This window comes from Melopsittacus undulatus, chromosome 7 (genome assembly GCF_012275295.1).
Source record: "Melopsittacus undulatus isolate bMelUnd1 chromosome 7, bMelUnd1.mat.Z, whole genome shotgun sequence".
In the NCBI taxonomy this organism is placed as follows: domain Eukaryota; kingdom Metazoa; phylum Chordata; class Aves; order Psittaciformes; family Psittaculidae; genus Melopsittacus; species Melopsittacus undulatus.
The window spans coordinates 23,451,682-23,472,722 of record NC_047533.1 but is presented as its reverse complement, the minus strand read 5'-3'; the positions used below and the strand labels follow the sequence as shown (position 1 = coordinate 23,472,722).

Here is a 21,041-nt window from a genome sequence, read left to right as displayed (position 1 = left end):
AGAGGAGGAAAAAAAAAAGTCTCAGAGCCTCCTCAGGTTGTCACTGACCTCCAGTCTTTTCACACGCTAATACCAGGCATTTTACCCTGGGTTTATGACACAAAACAGCAAAATGCAGGTCATAGCAGATAGTTCTTTGCTGCTGCTGTACTTTTGTAAGCATGTCCTTCTAGGCCAGCATGTGTGAGAAGTGCCAAGAATTAATTAAGAGTGGCCTCCTTAAATAAGTAGTTCATACTTCTGTTGTTCTAGTATTACAGTCATATCTCATGGTTTCTAAACCCACCTTACTATGGGACTGATCATGAATTATTCTTCTTTCTTCTCTGTTAACACTGAGTAATCACTGTTAATCTGCTGTATAGGGAAACAACTGGATGCAGTATAACTAATGTATAGTGAGGAATATAAAATATTTTAGAAAGAAGAAAGGAACACATTTGTTACTGAATCATGCATGTTAGGATAGCTGACATTGTATTTTTGTTGTAAAGTAAAACAGTATTTTTATACCCACAACAAAACATGGACCTGCAGAACTTTTCAAGCAATCTTCTAACAGCTTCATACGACTCTTTTGTAGCTCAGGACTGTCCCATTCATCTGCTTCAACTCCCCAGTATAGGTCTATGACCTGGAAAACAGTATGCAACATTGTTACTTTATCATATGCCCTTTTTACCTATTAAAAATTAACTTTTCAATCATTTTGTGTACTGCTAAGCACTGTTCTGCAGTGCAGTAAAAGGCAATGAGGTCTATATCCAGTCTTTACACAGATTGGCAGGGTTTCCTTAGATGAATGACAATTCAAGCCTCTTATTTTCCCTCCCAGGTAGTCCCTCCTGGGACAGTCTCTCATTTTATATTAATATTTCTTTGCAGACATTAGCATGACAAGATCTTGATTTGATGCAGGCTATACTTGCTACTAAATTGCATATAATGGATAGGTAAGAATAATGACAAAAGCATTGATAAAATCCTGGATCCATGGAAATGAATGGAAGTTTTGCTGTGGATCACAGTCAAGACCATGACTTGACACCTTGTGTCACTTGTATCCACAGGATATAAACTCATCCTGTGTGCATGGCTCAAAAGAAATAATATGTGCAACTGTACTATCGTACTTCTTTTGTTAGCTGGTCTTTGTTACTTTAGAAGCAGAGATTGTATAGATATGCAATGGCAGACTGCTGCTCAGCTTTTCATCTGTAGCTACAGACTTAGTTTTGTGATGGTAATTAGCTGCAAACAAACTGGAAGAAACTGGACTGTGGATGTTAAACTTATTTGAAGAAATTAAGCAATGAAGTGTGATTTCACTACACATTTTAACTAAAAGGCTGAATTCTTACTGTGGAAAATTAAGTTTAAAAGAGTAGAAATCATATATATACATTTCTTTTGGAATAAAACTTAGGGTACATGCTACTAGTCTCTCCTTTAAGCTACTATTGATTGTTAACATCATCTATGTAACTTGAACAAAAAAGAAAGTCCAAATGGGTAGTTAAAAAATATAATGTGACATGAATATATTACAATATTGTTATTTGTAACAGAATTTGTACAATTTGTATAATAATTTGTATAATTTGATGTAACATTACTTGTACAGTGGAAGCACTCTGCTGTTTCTATGAGAAACACAATCAGCCTGAAGACCTAATATAACAACTAATAATGGGTTGATGTAAAAGTAAAATTCACTGGTTTGTATACAACTGGATAATCTCCTTTGAAAATATCTCATAACAATAAATGCCAAGGTTTTAGACCTAATTCTATAACTATTAATGCCCATGTTTAATACCACTACCAACTGTCTCATTGGAATTTCTGCCAGAAAAGTTTGGGATGGTTGTCAGTGTTTGCTGCACACTGTTGCCAAACACGAGAGATAATGTACCATCTTGACTGATGACGAGTGAAATAGCCCAATGTATAGAATGCATTTTAGCTTACACTGTCAAAAAATGCACTTAATATCTTTATTTTTCACAGAAACTCTTGTTACAAAATTTTGCTGGAACAAGCAGCTTCTGCTTTACAAAACTGCATCTCAAACAGCCTTCTTATTTCCCTCATTTGCACTGTCCTTTTCTTTCAGTCTGATTAGGAAAAAAGAGTTCTGTCTTCCTCCCTCCCTTCTGTTATTTATCACTATGACTTCATTACTGAACTTCACATTGCATTCAACTGTCTGATTACTTGAATGATGTATGATAAAGCTTAAGCATTCTAGTCATAAAATTAAAGCATCTTAGCATACAGTTAAAAATATTTGAGTTACTGATTGAATGAATTTATTGTGCAGCTCAAGCTCATCTGAAACATAAAAGCAATTTCTATTTTAATTAAATGTTAAAAAATCATGTTAATTCTGTAAATGTGAAGAGGAAATTCCCCAGAATAGCAGATATTGTAGTGGCTAGGCAGCTGCTTTCTGTGTGTTATAATGTTAGAGGTATCACAGAAACATGGTGGGATGGCTCCTATGACTGGAGTGTTGGAATGGCAGGTTACAGGCTCTTTAGACAAGCCCTGCAGATGAAGAGGGGGAGTTGCTATTTATGTTAGGGATAGGCTGGAGACAGGTCTGGGGACAGGTGAGTAGTCAACAGAGAGTTTGTGGGTCAGGGTTAAAGGGAGAACAGCTATGGGGGACATTACTGTGGGGATCTGTTACAGACTGCCTGATCAAGCAGAATCTGTGGATGAAGTGCACTATAGACAGATAGGAACAGCCTCATGCTCACAGGCACTTTGTCTCATGGGGGACTTCAACCACATTGATATCTGTTGAAGCAACGCTATGGCCTCGCACAAGCAATCCAGGAGGTTCCTCGATTGTGTGGAAGACAACTTCCTTCTACAAGTAATAGAAGAGCCAACAAGGAGAGATGCCCTGCTTGAAGGGAAGGGCTGGTTAGAAATGTGATGCTCCAAGGGCAGCCTTGGTTGTAGCAATTATGAGATGGTTGAGTTCGAGATCTTCAGGACAGTGAGAAGAGTGTGCAGCAAGCTCACTGCCCTGGACTTCAAGAGAGCAGACTTTGGCCTCTTCAGGAACCTGCTTAGCAATGATCCATGGGACATAGCCTTAGAGGGCGGGGGGGGGGCAAGACTGCTGGCTAATATTCAAGGATCACCTACTACAAGCTCAGGAGTGTTGCATCCCGACTAGAAGGAAGTGCAGCAGGAGGGCCAGGAGATCCCCTTGGATGGATAAGGAGCTGCTGAGAAAAAATCACAGGAAAAAAGAGGCTTATAAAAGGTGGAAGAAAAGATAGGTGGCCTGGGAAGAATACAGGGATGTTGTCTGGAAAGACAGGGACCAGCTTAGGAAAGCTAAAGCCCAACAAGTATTAAACTTGGCTAGGGATGTGAAGGATAACAGGAAGGGATTCTCTAGGTATGTAGCAGATAAAAGACTATGGACAAAATGGGTCTCCTCCGGAAGCTATCAGTAGAACTGGCTACCCTGGATTTGGGGAAAGCTGAGGTTCTGAATGACTTCTTTGCCTCAGCCTTCACTGGCAAATGCTCTGACTGCACCACTGAAGTCTTGGAAGGCAGATGCAGGGACTGTGAGAACGAAGACCTTGGGCCCACTGTACGAGAGGATCTGGTTCAAGACCATCTTAAGAACCTGAGTGTGCACAAGTCCATGGGACCTGATGAAATCCATCCACGGGTCCTGAAGGAGCTGGCAAATGAAGTTGCTATGCCACTGGCCATCATATTTGAAAAATCATGGCAGTCAGGTGAAGTTCCTGATGACTGGAAAAAGGGCAATATAACCCCCATTTTCAAGAAGGAGAAAATGGATGACCTGGGGAATTACAGAGCAGTCAGTCTCACCTCTGTGCCTGGCAAAATCTTGGGGCACATTCTCCTGGAAGGCATGCTAGGGCACATAAAAAACAACAAGGTGCTTGGTGACAGCCAGCATGGCTTCACTAAGGGGAAATCCTGCCTGACCAATTTGATGGCCTTCTATGAAAGGGCTATGGAACTGATGGGCAGGGGTAGAGCAGTTGATGTCATCTATCTGGACTTGTGCAAAGCATTCGACACTGTCCCACATGACATCCTTGTCTCTAAATTGGAGAGACATCAGTTTGATAGGTGGACCACTCGGTGGATAAAGAACTGGCTGGACGGCCTCATGCAGAGTTGTGGTCAATGGTTCAATGTCCAGCTGGAGACCAGTAACAAGTGGTGTCCCTCAGGGATTGGTGTTGGGACAGGTCTTGTTCAACATCTTTGTCACTGACATGGACAATGGAATTGAGTGTGCCCTCAGCAAGTTTGCTGATGGCACCAAGCTCTGTGGTTTGGTTGACACACTGGTGGGAAGGAATGCCATCCAGATGGACTTTGAAACACTTGTAAGGTGGGCTGATGCCAACCTCATGAAGTTTAACCATGCCAAGTGCAAGGTCCTACACCTGGGTCAGAGCAATCCCAGGCACAGCTACAGGCTGGGCAAAAAGGAAATTCAGAGCAACCCTGCAGAGAAAGACTTGGGGGTGTTGGTCGATGAGAAAATGAACATGAGCCGGCTTCAGTGTGCGCTTGCAGCCCAGAAAGCCAACTGTATCCTGGGCTGCATCAAAAGGAGCGTGACCAGCAGGTCAAAGGAGGTGATCCTGCCCCTCTGCTCTGCTCTCATGAGACCTCACCTGGAGTATTGTGTGCAGTTCTGGTGCCCTCAACATAAAAAGGACATGGAACTGTTAGAACAAGTCCAGAGGAGGGCCACGAGGATGATCATGGGACTGGAGCACCTCCCCTATGAAGACAGGCTGAGAAAGTTGGGGCTGTTCAGCCTGGAGAAGAGAAGGCTGCGTGGAGACCTCATAGCAGCCTTGCAGTATCTGAAGGTGGGCTATAAGGATGCTGGGGATGGACTCTTCATTAGGGACTGTAGTGATAGGACAAGGGGTAACGGGTTGAAACTTAAACAGCAGAGGTTTAGATTGGATATAAGGAAGAAGTTCTTTACTGTAAGGGTGGTGAGGCAGTGGAATGGGTTGCTCAAAACAACCCTTTGTCCTGTCACTATGGTCCCTAATGAAGAGTCCCTCTGCATCATCCTTGTAAGCCCTCTTCAGACACTGGAAGGCTGTTCTATATGCTAGCCTAAGAAACTCGGTGTATCAGGAATGGAAAAATAAAAAAAAAAAAGTTTTGATACAGTCTACCTCAGACCCTCCTCCAAAATGCTTTACAACTTTCCCTTGGTAATCTTTTGTACAAGCTTTTTTACTGTGTTTCCACAGAAATGTGATAGCTTCCTAGCTGTTTTCAGAAATGTGTCAGTGGAGCTGTCTCTCAGACCTCGTATCACATAAGGATGCTCTTGGTGTTGAAACTATATAAAAATTTTTTTTGCTCCCATGAGTATCAACCAGAGTAAACTTAATTATTCCTCCCTCAGAGAGTACATTACAATCCATTTGAAGAAGGACGTTTTCTCTCACAAAGAATTCAGCAGTGGGTTACTTTGAAGAGACATTTCCCTCCTATCACTGAAATGTCTCCTCAAAGATGACTGAGAAATAAAGAGTTTATATTTTCCCTTAATATCATATGGTAGCAACAGGAGAAAAACACTGTATTATTTAAATATCTTTTGCTATTCCTTTCATCTGCCACTGCAGCTGGGACTTCCCAATCAGCTGATGAGCTAGGACCTTCAGATGAAATTCTTCTATAGCCATAATCAAAAATCACTCTGGAATTTGCCACCATGCAGATTCAGCAACTCCACTGTGACTCAGGGAATTAAAACCAAATATAATCATTTAAGAACTTGTTATTTTGATTAAAAACCAGCTGCATGTGTGCCAAGAATAATAAACTGGGACGAACAGGATGTTGCATAAAAGGCGTTCGCTGTTTCCAAATAAGCTTCTCTCTGGAGAGCTGAGTTTTTTGGGGTCACTAAGACAGGAGGTTAATACTAGTATGTGAGGAAGGCTTGAGGATGTAGAACCAGAATTTCTGAAAAAAAAAACCAAAAACCAAACCCACTTTTACACCATAGCATACTGCATGTATTTCTCTTTGCAGAGAGCCAGTTCCAGGCCTGCTGACATATACGGGACTTTACTTGATGACTTTACAGGACTGGGAATTTGGATATAGCTGACTTAAAAGCACCAGTGATTTTAACTGTGATGCCAAACTCATGTGTTTTAAGTTAAATGCCTTATAATGCAATTTATTACCAACTAGTTCTTACTAAAGTTGTGGATGGGTATATGTCTTCCATAACACAAAGGAAAATATGAACTGAATGAAGCAATGGGAATTTTACAATTGGCATTAAAGTGAGCAAATTCCATAGTATATAATCACAATAGAAATGTTCCATATTCAATTCATTTTGGTAATCAGTTTCAATATTCAACTGGTTAAATTATTTTCCACATTACAGTGGAAAACAAACCCACAGGTGTAGTAAATGTAACAATTATGTTAATATATAGATGGTGCTACTTCAATGTTGACTACACAAAATTAAAAATAGGTTGCTTTAACTTAAGTATTGTTTCATAGAATCACGGAATCATAGAATAGTCAGGGTTGGAAAGGACCTTAAGAGCACCTATTTCCAACCCCCCTTCTAAGGGCAGGGATGCTTCACCCTAGATCAGGTTGCTCAAGGCCTCATCCATCCTGGCCTTGAACACTGCCAGGGATGAGGCAACCACACCTTCTTGGGGCAACCTGTTCCAGTGTCTCACCACCCTCATAGTAAAAAACTTCTTCCTTATATCTAACCTAAAACTCCCCTGTTTAAGTTTGAACCTATTGTCCGATCACTACAGTCCCTGAAGTATTTAGAAGTATAACTCGGTAATTCAGATGTAACATTATTTCTTCTTAAATATTTTGAATATATAAAATAGAGTTGGTTTCATTAAGTTTCTATTGTGAAAGATGTCAGTTTGTTGCCTTATTGCTTGTATCATCAGTGTGATCTCGCATTGTAAAACTGCGGTTTTCATCTATTTAGGATATACCTCAAATCTGCCTGTAAAATAATTTAAGCACATCAACTCGGTACAAATAAGGTGAAATGCATTTGTTACAATTTTCTATTTTACCAGTTACACCTAAAAATGTTATCTGTTCTAGATAGGGTTAATTTCAAGAAAAAATAATGCAAAATTCAACACAACAAAAACTCACCTGAAATTCCAATCCATAGTTTTCCCTGCAGAATTCTCTCAGCTTAGGATACACATGTTCTCTTAGGGCACTTCTTTCTGCCATTGTATCTGTGTTGGCAAAAGAGATGTTATTAACAATATTTATATAAACTTGGGTTCTTTTATTCAGAAATACAGATTTATCACATAAAAAAAGAGCTCTTAACATGCACCAATCTCTCCTCCACCCCATGATCAAGCACTGGGATTTGATCCCCAAACAGTATGTTGTGCAACATTAGGCTTCAGACACATCTTAATATTCCAGCAAATTTCAGTACACTCTGGCTGAACTAATTTTGTAATTCAGCAGTCAGAATTTCTTTATCGGTTTGACTTCTATTTAACTTTCAAGAAGCTGAATTTTATGAATTAGAGACATCACGGGACAAAGAGATATACCAAAGATGAATGAGATCTCTGTACTTCAGGAATAGATCAATAACATGAATTAAGAATATTGTGTCAAACACTATCACTTTCTTCATCATCTTTAATCTGATGCTATCTTAGACAAAATATAGCTGTTAAAAGCATTATTTATAGTAAATTTTGGTCCAGATGATTTCTGCTATCACACTAAACGCACGTTTCTGACATCATATATTCTTATCATACAAAAATGACATATGTTTTGATAACAAAGTACAAAATGGCAATGACACCAAAACGTTTAAGTTCTGTCCAAAGTGATCCAGACACATTTATATAAAAGATACCACATACTGTCAAATGTGAAGTAAATTTGGTTAGTAATGAAATCTTGTATAGATGAGAAATTCTATTGTCTTTCCCAAGAAGACTAAGTTGTGTGATGGATTTTACTTGGTCTAGATTATGACCAGTGTCGACTGAGTTCAGACACAGAGGGATGAGGGATGATACTTTTGCTAAGTTATTTTTAAAAATAAAACACAACTGTTGTAGAACAACAGATCTGAGCATCATGTGATGAAAAATAGAAGTGTTAACTTATGAATCATGGAGAACATCTACTGCAGTTAAAGCAATATTTGTATCACTGAGCTAAAACAAAGCATAGGTTAAAACTGATTTAACAATCCCCATGTTGTTGTATACTAGATATATGTACACAAATCTAACAATGTTTTGTGTATCAGAGCCATAGTGTATCAGTGTTTTGTGTATCAGTGCTGATAGATTTAAGTCAGAGATCTGTTCATAGAATCAAGATCACAGATTTATAGTATTTTTTATTTTGGCAATTCTAGGAGAGTTTGAACTCCATAATTTAATTAATTACATCAAATTCGTAATACTCTTCTTAATATTTAAATATACCTTTGAAATATTACACAAATGTGTGGTAAAATTACTGCTTATGTTTATAAATAGAAAGCAATCCAGAACACCTCCAGAGAATTATTTCTTGTGAAATCTTCATCAAGGTAAAAAGGCTATACCACAAAGGTTTAAAAGCTTTTTTTGAGTTTAATTGAGTATATATGAATTACCATGGTTCTTTCTTCATAAACTTTTGATGGGGAAAAAAGTCAAGGCATGGTAGTTTCCTAAGTAGCTCCTAAGTGCAACAATATTATGTATTTATGATTTAATATTTTAAAACATATTAACTATGCTAATGTGTTCTGAAAACAACAGTACAAAAGCATGAGGTCCTTGCTCCATCACAAACTTTCTATTGACTGTGAGAACACCACTCAGGGCGAGATTCAAAATACGAAGTGCACAGCTTTTATATACCCAATTTGAAAACTGCAAATAAAATAGACCCTGCCCTGGCATACATTCAGAAGAGTGTGGCCTCACTCTCTCTCTCCTCACTTACCTCTCAGGAAGTTACTACCTTCCTCTCCCTGGCACTGAGGAGGCTGCATTAGGAGTGCTGTACCCAGCTCTGGGCACCCCAAATCAGGAGGATGGGGAGGAAATTGGAGAAGCTACTGAGACAGTCAGGGGACAAGAGAACATGGCCTACAAGAAGAGATTGAGGAATCTGGGCTTGTTAGTTGAGTGAAGAACAGAAGCGGGACCTAGTCATAGCCTGCAAACACTTGTAAGGCACTTACAGAGATGATGGAGTCAAGCTCTTTGAGGTAGTAACAAACAGTATAACAAAGGTAATGACAATGTACTATGGCTTGGGAAGTTGTGGCTGGGCCTAGGAGAGACTCCTCTGACCTTGGAGCTATTCAAGACTAAATTAGACAAGTTCACAGTTGACCAAGCTACTGTTGGCAGCACTAATACTCCCTCCCACTTAGAGGACATTAGTCTAGATGACCTCCTAAGCCTTCTTGGCTTACTCATCCAGGGTCCTCATACAATGCCTGGACAGACTTTTGCTCCTGTGTAGGGCTGTAGGAGCAAAACTGTAGAGTAAAATAGCTGGTGCCAAGGACCCAATGTCCATGCCATATGTATTTAAGGGATTTTACTTCGGATTAGGCTCAACCTCCTCAAACATTTGGAGTGCACTAGGTGAGATCATAGAATCACAGAATCATAAAACAGTTTGAATTGGGAAGAGACCTTCAAAAGTCATCTAGTCCAACCCCATGCAAGCAAGCAGTGACATTTTAAACCAGATCAGATTGCCTAAAATCACATCCAGGTGGCCTTGAATGTCTCCAGGAATGGTGCATCCACCACCTCTCTTGGCAACCTATTCCAGTACTTTACCACTTGGAGTTATCTTCACGTTTTTCATCCAAAAGGAGCCCTGTACATATACACCATGACCACTCTATGATTTGAGTCAAAGTATGTTAGATAGTGACAATCAAGAGATTCACCTCAGAAGTGTACTCCAGATCTGAACGAATACAGATATATCCTACAAATATTTAGGTATGGAGCAGAAAAACAGAGCTCCCAGCCTAGAGCTGCCTGAGTTAGTACATAAGGGATGGATGAGTTGCTCTCTTCTTAGGATCCACAGTCATTGATTTTCTCTTATACTTTAGTGCCTAAGTCAAGCTTTTCTTGTAGAATGTAGTACACAGCTAACAAGACTAATTAGCCAAAGGGTTTCACTGTGCTGACGCAGCAGTATTATTCTGGCTCCAAAGAAACTTTTCTCTTTGCTAGCTTGGATTCACTTTCTGCACAGTGATGCTGTACCTTTAGATAAAAGCTACCTGCATACTTTGCTTCATTTGAAATACTTCACCCTTTTTTTACACCTTCACAGTAACTGAGGCCCTTAGATCAATCTATATATTCTGCATTTTTGCCTTAATAGAGGTTAATTTTTGCATGAATGCATGAAAACGCAAAGCATCCTACCTTCAAGACTGAGTAGAATAAACTCTGTTGAAAAACAACTGAGCTACTGAACTAAACCTAAAATAAAAATTTAGAAAAAATGGAAATTAATCATGACTATAGCTTTGTTATTAAGGAAGCAACCATTCACATATACTGCTAGCGGTTACTTAAATGATCAATGTGACAGCGGACAGAACAATCTTATGAGGGAATTATATAGGCTAAGTTGCAGAAAAGAAAAAAAAAATTGGAAAAGGGCGTAAGATAAGAGTAAACACGATTAAATGATAAATGGGAAATATATTTTCTGAGGCATACAATAGATATTCTGCTTCTTTCCATTTATGCCCATAGGATTTACACTGCAGACCCCCACTGGCTCTAGTTTTAGAACACTATTCTGTTCCCTGCAGCATAACTTGTAGAGTCTTGTTCAGAAAATTAAACAACACACTGCAAGAGTAGTGCTACATTCCTAATAGCTTATAAATGAAATAGATAAAGCATTCCTTGAACTACAACTGTGTTCTGGATAAGAAAATCGACATACCTATCCTGTAGTTTTATTCCTACCTCCAAAGTTAATGGAATGCTTTTACCTAATTGGAATTTAAGTCTTGTGCTTGTATTAATGAATTTTAAGAATTCCTGTATTTGTAATAAGTTATGAAAATTTAAAGAAACAGAACTGCATGTAGTTAAGAATAACTACAGTAATTAGCATGGATGGCAGATAAGCTGGTTTAATTAAATAAATTTAACCTGATGTACAGTGACAGCAAATCTGTGAAGCTGGCCGATCCTAACAACTGTGTCACACAGGCAAACCCGACCTTCCAGTGTGCTGCTGCAGATGAATGGATTAACTAAATGACATTATTCTAGCAGACAAAATGAGAGAGTAGCTATGAGATGAGCTTCATACAACTCCTTAATTCTGATACTCTGAAATCCAAATGACAGTCTACAATAAACTGTGAGAATTAAAGTACATCTGCAAAAACAGTAAGACAAAAAAAACCCCACAAACCCAACCATAAACATGTGTCCAATATTTAAGAGAAACCAAAACCAGACAGCCTTGAGCAAGGCAGTGACTTGCTGAGCACACATCTTCCAGTGCTAGCTCTTGTGGATGTTTATTTCCTAAGCTGTTCCATAACCACACTGTCCTGCCCAGCCCTAGACTTTGAACTGACTAGAACACCATCGCAGATCTCATCCCCAGTGTAATGCTAAGGACTGAACTGAAATAGCCACATAAGCATTTATAGCCTTTCTGCCAAGTAATAGGCAATCACTGTTTAAACACGACTGTTTGGGTGAGGTGTGATTTCTGAAGGCTTGTAGCTCAGTCAAATCACTGCCAGTTTTCATTAGAGTACTCCAAGGTGCTGCTTCCCAGCATGAACTATTTCCACGCCAAAATCTGACCTTCAAATACAAGCTGTTCTGCTATTAAAGTCACTTATTTTATTTTTAATAGGGAAAGTGCATTTTACATTCCTGTGTTAGTAAACTGATGATGTGTACTTACAAACAGTTGCCAAACATTAATCTCCGGGATAAAACAAGTTATGGAAAATAGCCTAGTTAAAGAACATTTCAGAGTACATATTCAAGTGAACAGAAAGAGTTAACATGGAAGCTCAATGGAAATTGTCCATTCTTAAGCATCAGTTATTCTGCCCTAAGACCAAGTAGTTCCTCTTCGTGCTGGTGGTCATGCTGATCTGTCCATATTGGTGGTAGTGATGTGAATGGCTCTTCCATGCATTTAGGCTGCAGTCACATGGAGTCTTATTTAACTATGGCTTGATGCAGCTGAATAAGGCAGTTGCTCAGCCGCATCCTGCTACTGTGTGTTGTGCAGGGGGTGCCAGTGTGTGGACAGTGAGCCCCACTCAACAACCTCAAATAAGCAGCACATTCAATTTGACAGTCTGTTCACAGAAATGTAACCCGCAAGTAACCTTACCCATGCATTATGCAAGCTAAGGCCCTCTAGCAGGGAAAATCCTAAGCAGGGAGGGTGTTTGCACTGCCACTCTTTGACTGACAGAGGAACACTGTAGTACCCAGCTCACAGGAGCTGGCAGGAAAACTGCTGACTGACATAACAGGTTGAGGCAGGCAGCTGAACCTGGAAGAACCAAGGCAGAAATAGAACACCAAAAGAAAAGCTACCCTTGTAGCTGTTCGAGGCACCACAGAAATAAATGTAATATGGGGCCAGAAAGCTCCAGCCCATCACCCAGGAAAGAGCAGGTCCTTGTATGCACAGAACAATTTCTGTATCTTCCCCCTGTTCTTGATGTTCCTGTGCTTTACAGTGTGTCAGGACAGAAGCTTCCTGGGGGTCTTGACCTCACCACTTTTACAACCTACTTCTCTGCTAGCTTAGCCTTAGTCTCCTGTACAAATGCACACAGGTAACGTTTATTAACACATAATTTTGGAGTCTCTTATGCATACAGAAGCCCTGGATGAGCAGAGCATTTCTAAATTAGTCCTGAATCCACTAAGACACCCAGTTACTTGCTTTAAGTATTTCAAATACTCACATTTAAGGGATGGATAGGACAGCTTCCTGCCACAAGATTTTTTTAAATACAATATTAAAAAATGTATTTTATAATCATTGTCCATTGCCTATTAACTGCAGTGAGGATCTCTGCACTTGAATTATCTGAGGATATGAGGCAAATAAGTAATTACTTAGTAGCAAAACCAAATAAGGAACAACTGCCTGTCAGCCTCTTAGTGCTAGTATGTTCTTGTCACATAACAACTATTCAACTAAATTATTCCTTTTAAACTGCCTTTTTTACTAATAATACACAACAGTATTGTCTACCCCTGCTACTAAAAGCTTTGAATACTAGAAGGTAACAAATGTCCCTAAATATTATGGAAACCTTGTCTGAAAATAATACCATAATAATAAGCAATTTGCACTTCTATAGTGCTTTTCATCTGAGAGTATCAGAGCACTTTGCAAGCAATGAGTTTGAATCACAGAAGTCCTCCACTATCTGAAGGGGGCCCTACAAGGATGCCGGAGAAGGACTCTTCATCAGGGACTACAGTGATAGGACAAGGAGTAATGGGTTTAAACTTAAGCAGGGGGAAGGGTTAGATATAAGAAAGAAGTCCTTGACTGAGGGTGGTGAGGCACTGGAACAGGCTGCCCAAGGAAGTGGTAAATGCTCCTTCTCTGGCAGTGTTCAAGGCAAGGTTGGACAGAGCCTTGGGTGACATGGTCTAGCGTGAGGTGTTCCTGCCCATGGCAGGGGGGTTGGAACTAGATGATCTTCACTTCCTTTCCAACCCAAACCATTCTATGATTCTATGTAGGTAATAAAAGCAAAAATTACTTGAGCTACCTAGTACCCTTGCCTTAGAAAATTAAATCCATAGACTTGTCATTTCCTTCCTTTGGGGTTTCTGTGAGTAGAGAGCATTATAATAAGCATCTAGAGCTTCCCAAAACTCTATTTAAGTAGACTAGGAATGGCAACAGGCTGGTTTGGCTCACTTCTTCCAGTGTCCCCTCCCCAAACAACACCGCCAACATTGCGATCTCTACCAGCTCTCTATGGAAGGCAAGTGAGAAACTGGTCAGACTGAAGGCCATTCATTAATTAAATTAAACCCTATAATGTCTAGTAACCCTCCAAATAAATTCTGACTAGCAAAATACTGCCAGATTACTGTGATGTATACAGCCGTGTGTCCTCTCCCAGCCTGATGGTGATCATGAGATGTGCACAAAGTGTGCTTCAGTCTGCTGGACTAGGGAGGATGTAGACTGCAGTTCTTCAGCTCAGATGTTAGTGCTATAGCCACTGGGCTATTGCATAACGACATTGGTGACATCTCCCTCTCCTCAACCTTCACAGTGCTTAAAAAAACCAACAACCCAACAATGGTGGGCTGAGCATTTGAGCCCAAAGCAATGGCTGCTTGGCATGAAAGCCAGAAGTAATAATGAAAAATAACATTAAATAGTAAGTAATGCTGAAATGTGTCTCTCAGTTGTGAAGGAATGACAGGATGTGACTTTGTGGTCTACACTAGAACATTTAAACAAACACATTATCAAAGTAAAAGACCTAACTACCTGAGCCAGGATTCAAAATGCAGGACATAATTATAAGCCTGAAACTTCTAGTTGCAGCAATAACCTCTTCTATTTTAGGGCCAAATCAAGGAATACCCAATTTAAAGAGATGTAGTTTTAAAACTGATTTCTCTGAAATTTTCCCTACTCTCAGTTCAATAAGTTGACAGACTTAAAACAACACACAGAGGATATGTATTTCTTATTTTTTTAATTATAATGTTTAATAGCTGGCCGCATTTCACAGTCATATCATGCTTAAACAATATCCTGCATCTTGACTGTTAATACGATTAACCAGTGCCACCTATTGGCTTACCAATAACACCCAGTTATCAATTTACATGTATAAAAATGAGGCGACTAGTAAAATCAAAGGGGACAAGACCCAGGTTAAAATACAAAATTTAAGGGAAGTATCAGTAGGGAACTGACTTGACAGAGGAAAAGCAAACAACAAGATTCAAATTTTCATTATTCACTCATGATTGTGTTTACAGTTTAAAACAAACCTTGGTTTCTGAGAGGTCTGAGTTTCATTATGTGTATAGTATGCTTACATGAAACAAATTTCAAGTCTGACCCAAAGACTGGTGATGTTAAAATGGAAAGATCTGTTAATCTCAGCTGATTTTAAATGAAGGTCTACATCTGTGGCATGTACTGAAACCCTAAAACTTTTGATGGCTTACTGTCTTCCACAGTTTGGATGAAATCCTTCAATCCATAAACAAATTAATAAATAAACACTACATACTCGTTGAATCTAGTGGGTATGGTTCGGGTGAAGACTTTGATGAAGAATTTTAACTCATAATGTATCCTAATAAATAACCTCTCATTATCCCTTTGGAACACAGCACCATTACATGTAGAAGGTCCTGAAGAAAAAGGAAGAGTTGAGTTGACTCAGAATCCTTTGCCAATCCTGCAAATGGTCCCTAGATTGCAGCCTGGGATCCTAGGCATCCTTGCGTCCTTTGAATATGATTTGTGGCAATCACTGCAAATGCAAATGCCAGTGAACAGTGGGAGCTTTGGCAGCACCATGGGTTGAAGGCAAAATCTCTACAGGCAGAGAATTTTGCATTCTGCAAACTGCGTAAGTGGAAGAATTCAACAAAATCTAATTTTTTCATTTAATAAAGCAACCTAGGAAAAGCTTTTGAAAACATGACAATTCACAAACAATTGTCGTTACACAATTAGATAATGTGACAAGAGAAACTGAAGATGCTGCACATTTAGAGACACCAAAATTAAGTCTGAAAATTATCTCTGCACAACACCAGAGCTAATTACAACTAAGAAATGGAAAAGAGAAAAGCCTGCAAAGACAAGAATTTGCAACTATAATCAAAACTAATGTGAAAGAAAAACTTCTTGTGAAACCTAAAAGAGGACTCCTGAGTGAGCTGTGCAAAAATGTGTAACAAAAGACATAAAAAGGGCCACTGTAGTAGCAATGATATGTGCCAAAATTCTACTAGTTCATCTAGAGATGTCAACTCACATTTCAAAAAATTGTGGAATTATCTAGAAAGCAGAAAAAAAAACAACCATGTACAACACTAGAAAATGTTTTTAACAATTAAGTTTTATATACTGCAGTAGCTTTAATTTTTTTTCCTGGCATCACTAGACCAAAGAGAAAACAATCAGAGCATGTTACTAAAGTACTTGAGGTAATGAGGCAATGGCAATCAATAAAGAAATGGGATGTCACAGACATTCTGCCTCCGACTGAACTTCAGATTCAAGTGCTGGAAGCCAGCAAAGTAGTATATTGTAGGCTTTGAGAAGGCATAAAGCAGAGGCGGGTCATAAAAAAACATGAGAAAGCAGGGCTCATAAAAGCACATGTATTTCACAGTACGGGCCGGCACAGGGCCATTAAATACACCATGTTCTAAAGAAACTCCAATAAACACTCCTATGTGACTTTACATCTGTCAGTGCTGTGAAGATATGGAAGAGCTCTGCAAGCACTGTTCGCTCTCTGCTAAAGTTGCCCTTCTCTCCTCTAAATGTTCTATTTAAGTTCACAAGTCACAAAGTTCTAGTCCAGGTCGTATTCTTCCTTAAGTCTGGTGGAACATGGCCACAGTTTGCAACACTATAAAACTGCTGAAGTCAGTTAGGCCAGCTGGAAAGTGTGACTGATAAACGCAGCTTACTGTATGGGCTTCAGGTGAAAGATGTAGAGGACTTTAATGTCAGCAGATGAGAAAGTCTTGACCATGACATTTGTGGGTGTGCAGAGACACCCATGGAAGTGAAAGGTGCTGCTTGCTATCAGTGCAGTAAGTCTGCATCAATAGTTTTTCTTTGCAACAGACTTCTTTTTTTCTTGATGCTAAATGGAGAGGACTATTAAATAACACCACTGCACAGTCAGAATAGTTCTTGGCTGCTGTAGAAACAGCTATCAAAGATGAAGAAAGTACGTGACAATCTCAGCAAAGGAGAGCAGTTGCAAGAGGACTATTTCACATACCACCAGACAACTTCTACTGAGCTACAACCACCCACATACAGGCACTGCAGTACAACAATTTTAAAATGGATAATTTCAGGTGGGGTCTGCACTAGAAGTCACTGAACATAACCACATAATTCATAAAACTGGCTCATTTTGATGGATTATGTAATGTCTGAGAGGAAAACAGTGACTGACACGGAAAGGAAGTGATTTATCTTACCTCCATTCTCCCTTACCCTTTCCAATTCCAATGATTCATCTAAGCATTATTTTTAGTGAAGATTATATAATCCAGTTGAAAAGGCCATTTTTAATAAATTCTAGAATGTATCTGCTTTTATGAGTCAAATATTCTTCTGATGCCTTGATATTATTAGATATTGTTTTCTTGTTCCAGGTTTCATTCTTCTATTTGCTAACTACATTTGCTTGATTATATATATATCAAGGTAACAGTAAATTTGACGTTTAACCATCTTGAGGACTTAGTAATTGAAAAAGGATATGTTCTAGTAACTTGCGCCATTTGAGAAGCTGATGTAATTGAAACAACTACTTTCAGTTTCTCACAAATATCTTTCACCAGTGTGATACAGCAAATAGTATTTGAAGAACTGCCAGAACTGGCATATGAATTTAATCAGTCAGTGACTGAACTACAGACTGTCTTCCAAATTAGTACCTTCAAATGACTTTAGCTGTCTTCCACAACTCTTTCCTCCTATTTTCACAATAGTGTTACCCAATGATTTACAATTACCTTTAAAAGATCTTCTATGACACTATATTCTCAGCAGCAGTGTAGAAAATGTCTGGCTTCATTTCCATTTCTTGCACTGCCAGACACTATCAGTCTTTCTCAGTGCCTGTGAAGATATTTGTCCCTTGGCCACAGAATAGATGAAAAGATGTGCAAGCCATCTTTTACCTTCCAGACCTACAACTGAATCCACAACTGGGGATCTAAATTTTCTTGTTTGGAACAATTTTCAATTTACATAATGACTATGAAGAGATGACTGTGGTATTAACACTAGAACAATACACCAGCAATGGAATTGCTTAATATATAGTATTATCCTTAGTTTAGTTTTTTAGTTGTTTATTATACATGGTTTGATGGCTTAGTGGTTTAGTTTCTCTGTTGTTTATTTACATGGTTTGATTGTTTAGTCTGGAGAAGAGAAGGCTCAAGGGGGACCTTACTGCTCTCTACAACTACCTGAAAGGAGGTCATAGTGAGGTGGAGGTCGGTCTCCCAAGTCACAAGATATAGGATAAGAGGTAACAGCCTCAAACTGCACCAAGGGAGGTTTAGATTGGACATTAAGAAAAATTTCTTCACAGAGAGGGTGGTCAGGCATTGGAACAGGCTGCCCAGGGAAGTGGTGGAATCACCGTCCCTGGAAGTGTTCAAAAACTGTGTAGATGAGGCCCTCAGTGATATGATTTAGTGGTGGCCTTGGTAGCCATGGGGTAATGGTTGGACTTGATGATTTTAAAGGTCTTTCCCAATCTAATTGATTCTATAATTCTATGGTTGATTACAGAAAGTATAAAATAGAACATTCAGAATTAAAACAAGTGGAATGTAAGAATATAATTTGCATTTAACTCTGTTTTCTAAAGAAAAGATGAATGACCATATGTGTCTTTAAAATGTTTTCTGTTCTCCTTTGAAAAATGTTTTTAATTCATTGACTGACATTAAACTAATCTGACCAAATGATATTAATCTCAAATATAATGAATACCCTACATGAGAGTAAATTAGCAGATAAGTAAGAGAAATACTGCAATATTTACATGATTTCCCTCCTGGGATTACTCTTCCCAGTCATAAATAAAGCCCCAAAGGAAAAGCTGTAACATGAGCTATTAGACACTTCATAAATGCCTCATTTGCAGGAAAGCTTCCCCTGAAACACATAGGACATTGCAGGACAAATATCCATGGTAAAATATTCTTTATGGGAGTTTACAACTTTATATTATCTGTCTTTTGTGTGGATGGATATATCGGTTTCCTACCATAGTAAAAGGATGAAGAGGCATTAACGGGATTTGAGACATTTATGAATAATGACATACATTAGTGAAAGTCAATGAAACTCATTCTAAGCAACGAAATTTTCAGGGATTTTTTGCCTTTGGTAATTTTTATTGATGAATGAACTTATTTTGTGTCTGTGTATGCTGCTGTAAGCCTTGGCAGTATGCTGTACAGTCTGCTTTCCTGTGTATTTTCTTAACTGGTTTGGACACAGCTCATCAAGAGCTAGACAATCTTATGTCAGGAGTGGCACACATATGTTTGATCCTGCTTCAGAAAGGAGGAGAGATCCAGAGGCCTCGAAGAGGTCCCTTCCAGCCTTCCAGTCTGTGATTTGCACTAATTTAAACAACCGATTAATGAAATAACTGCCTGAGGTCCCATAGTGCTCTGTTGCAGCCACATAAATTTGTGGCTGTGGTTTAAATTGTATGACATTTAATTCAATTACACTCCTTTTGCTAACCATAGATTGGTTAATTCTTTATAACCTCATGTTGTAAACTACTCACTTTTCAAAGTAAATCATCATACGAACTTTGCTAGTGTCTTGATACATCAAATTAGGGATCACATAAACAGGAATGCTTCAATAACTTGCTCCAAGAGCATTGCATAATTCTTGATCACAGTTAAATGTAATCCAATAAGTATGTAAGTAAACCAAGGCTATTATGAAACAATAATATGATTTTATAATTTTCCTAATGTTTTTCAGTAACCACAGGAATAGAGAATCAAGACATACTGCTCACTCCTCTCAGTGTCTGAGCTATCAGGAATACTATAGGGTGGAAGATGATGGAGAAAAATAGGGATTTTCTTTAGAACAAACTACTCTTTCTTGCCAGAACATTACAGACTATGAATCCGGCCACCAGGGCTATTATCAAGTAAGAAAATATTTTTCTTTTGATGTCTTTTCTAGAATTTGTAGGGCCTTTATTAAACATCAGTAGATATGAAAATAAAAAAAAAAACCTATTAAGTCCTTCCTTTTGAAAAAATCACTTATCAAGCAGTCATACATGATTTATGTTATGTTTGATTGTGACAGTAAAGGAAGATTCTCTAGATGAGTCATGCTGGCATAATTAGGTGTGGAAACTTCTTGGTAATAACATAAACCTCAGATTAGAGTCCTGTATGACACACTGGACTCCTTTAGATTAGACTCCTTACCTTAGGCTTCTTAGATTACTGAATACTGTAATGTTTTTATTTCTTAGTAGGGCTCAGTTTTAACAACCCCATAGAAATAAGGACATTTAGATAACTAGATCTTCACAGTTAACCTCTCTTTCTATATATAGTGATAGACAAAAAATGATCATTACGATGATGGTTTTGGATAAAGTTACTCTTTTAGGTAGATCTGCCTTTAGGTACTGTTACTCCACAGATATTTCCACTTCTGTTTTTTAAGATGTCTTCTTTGGTTAAATGCACATGGTCTTGTTCATACGAAATTCCTACTGAAATTAGCAGGATTAGGCAATTCACTAGGCAATAATCTATCTCAGGACTTGGAGAGGTTGTTATAGTACAAAGACTATTGACTAACTAGTAAAGCAACTAGACAAAATTCATGGAAGCAAAGGACTTAATAGATTATTAAATACATATATCATTATCATTCTTCCACTGTTGTCATCTCTTATTCTTTCATCATAAGTATGAAACTTCCAAGGTCAGAGGAGGAGTACTAGGCTCTTTTGCTCTAACTCACTAACTCCAATCTTACTGCATTTGATTCTCATTTATCTCACGTGTAAGAGCTGACGTGCACAACTCTGCAAATACAGATAACTCCTCTCATCTAAAAGTATTAAACCCACATGGTTACTCAAAGGTTCTCAATTATTTAAAAGTAACCTTAACCTAATAAAATCCAGTCAG

The 21,041-nt window shown here is 38.6% G+C and overlaps 1 protein-coding gene across 1 annotated transcript in view; it reads right to left on the bottom strand.

The window, feature by feature from the left end:
- NWD2 (NACHT and WD repeat domain containing 2) overlaps positions 1-21,041 on the bottom strand; it is a 58,097-nt gene that overhangs the window by 27,998 nt on the left and 9,058 nt on the right. Inside the window, exons 2-3 of the mRNA XM_034064935.1 lie at positions 7,213-7,301; positions 518-634 (exon numbers count right to left, since the gene is read on the bottom strand). Of these exons, the coding sequence (XP_033920826.1) occupies positions 518-634; positions 7,213-7,301 (206 nt within the window). The remainder of the gene's footprint in view (positions 1-517; positions 635-7,212; positions 7,302-21,041) is intronic.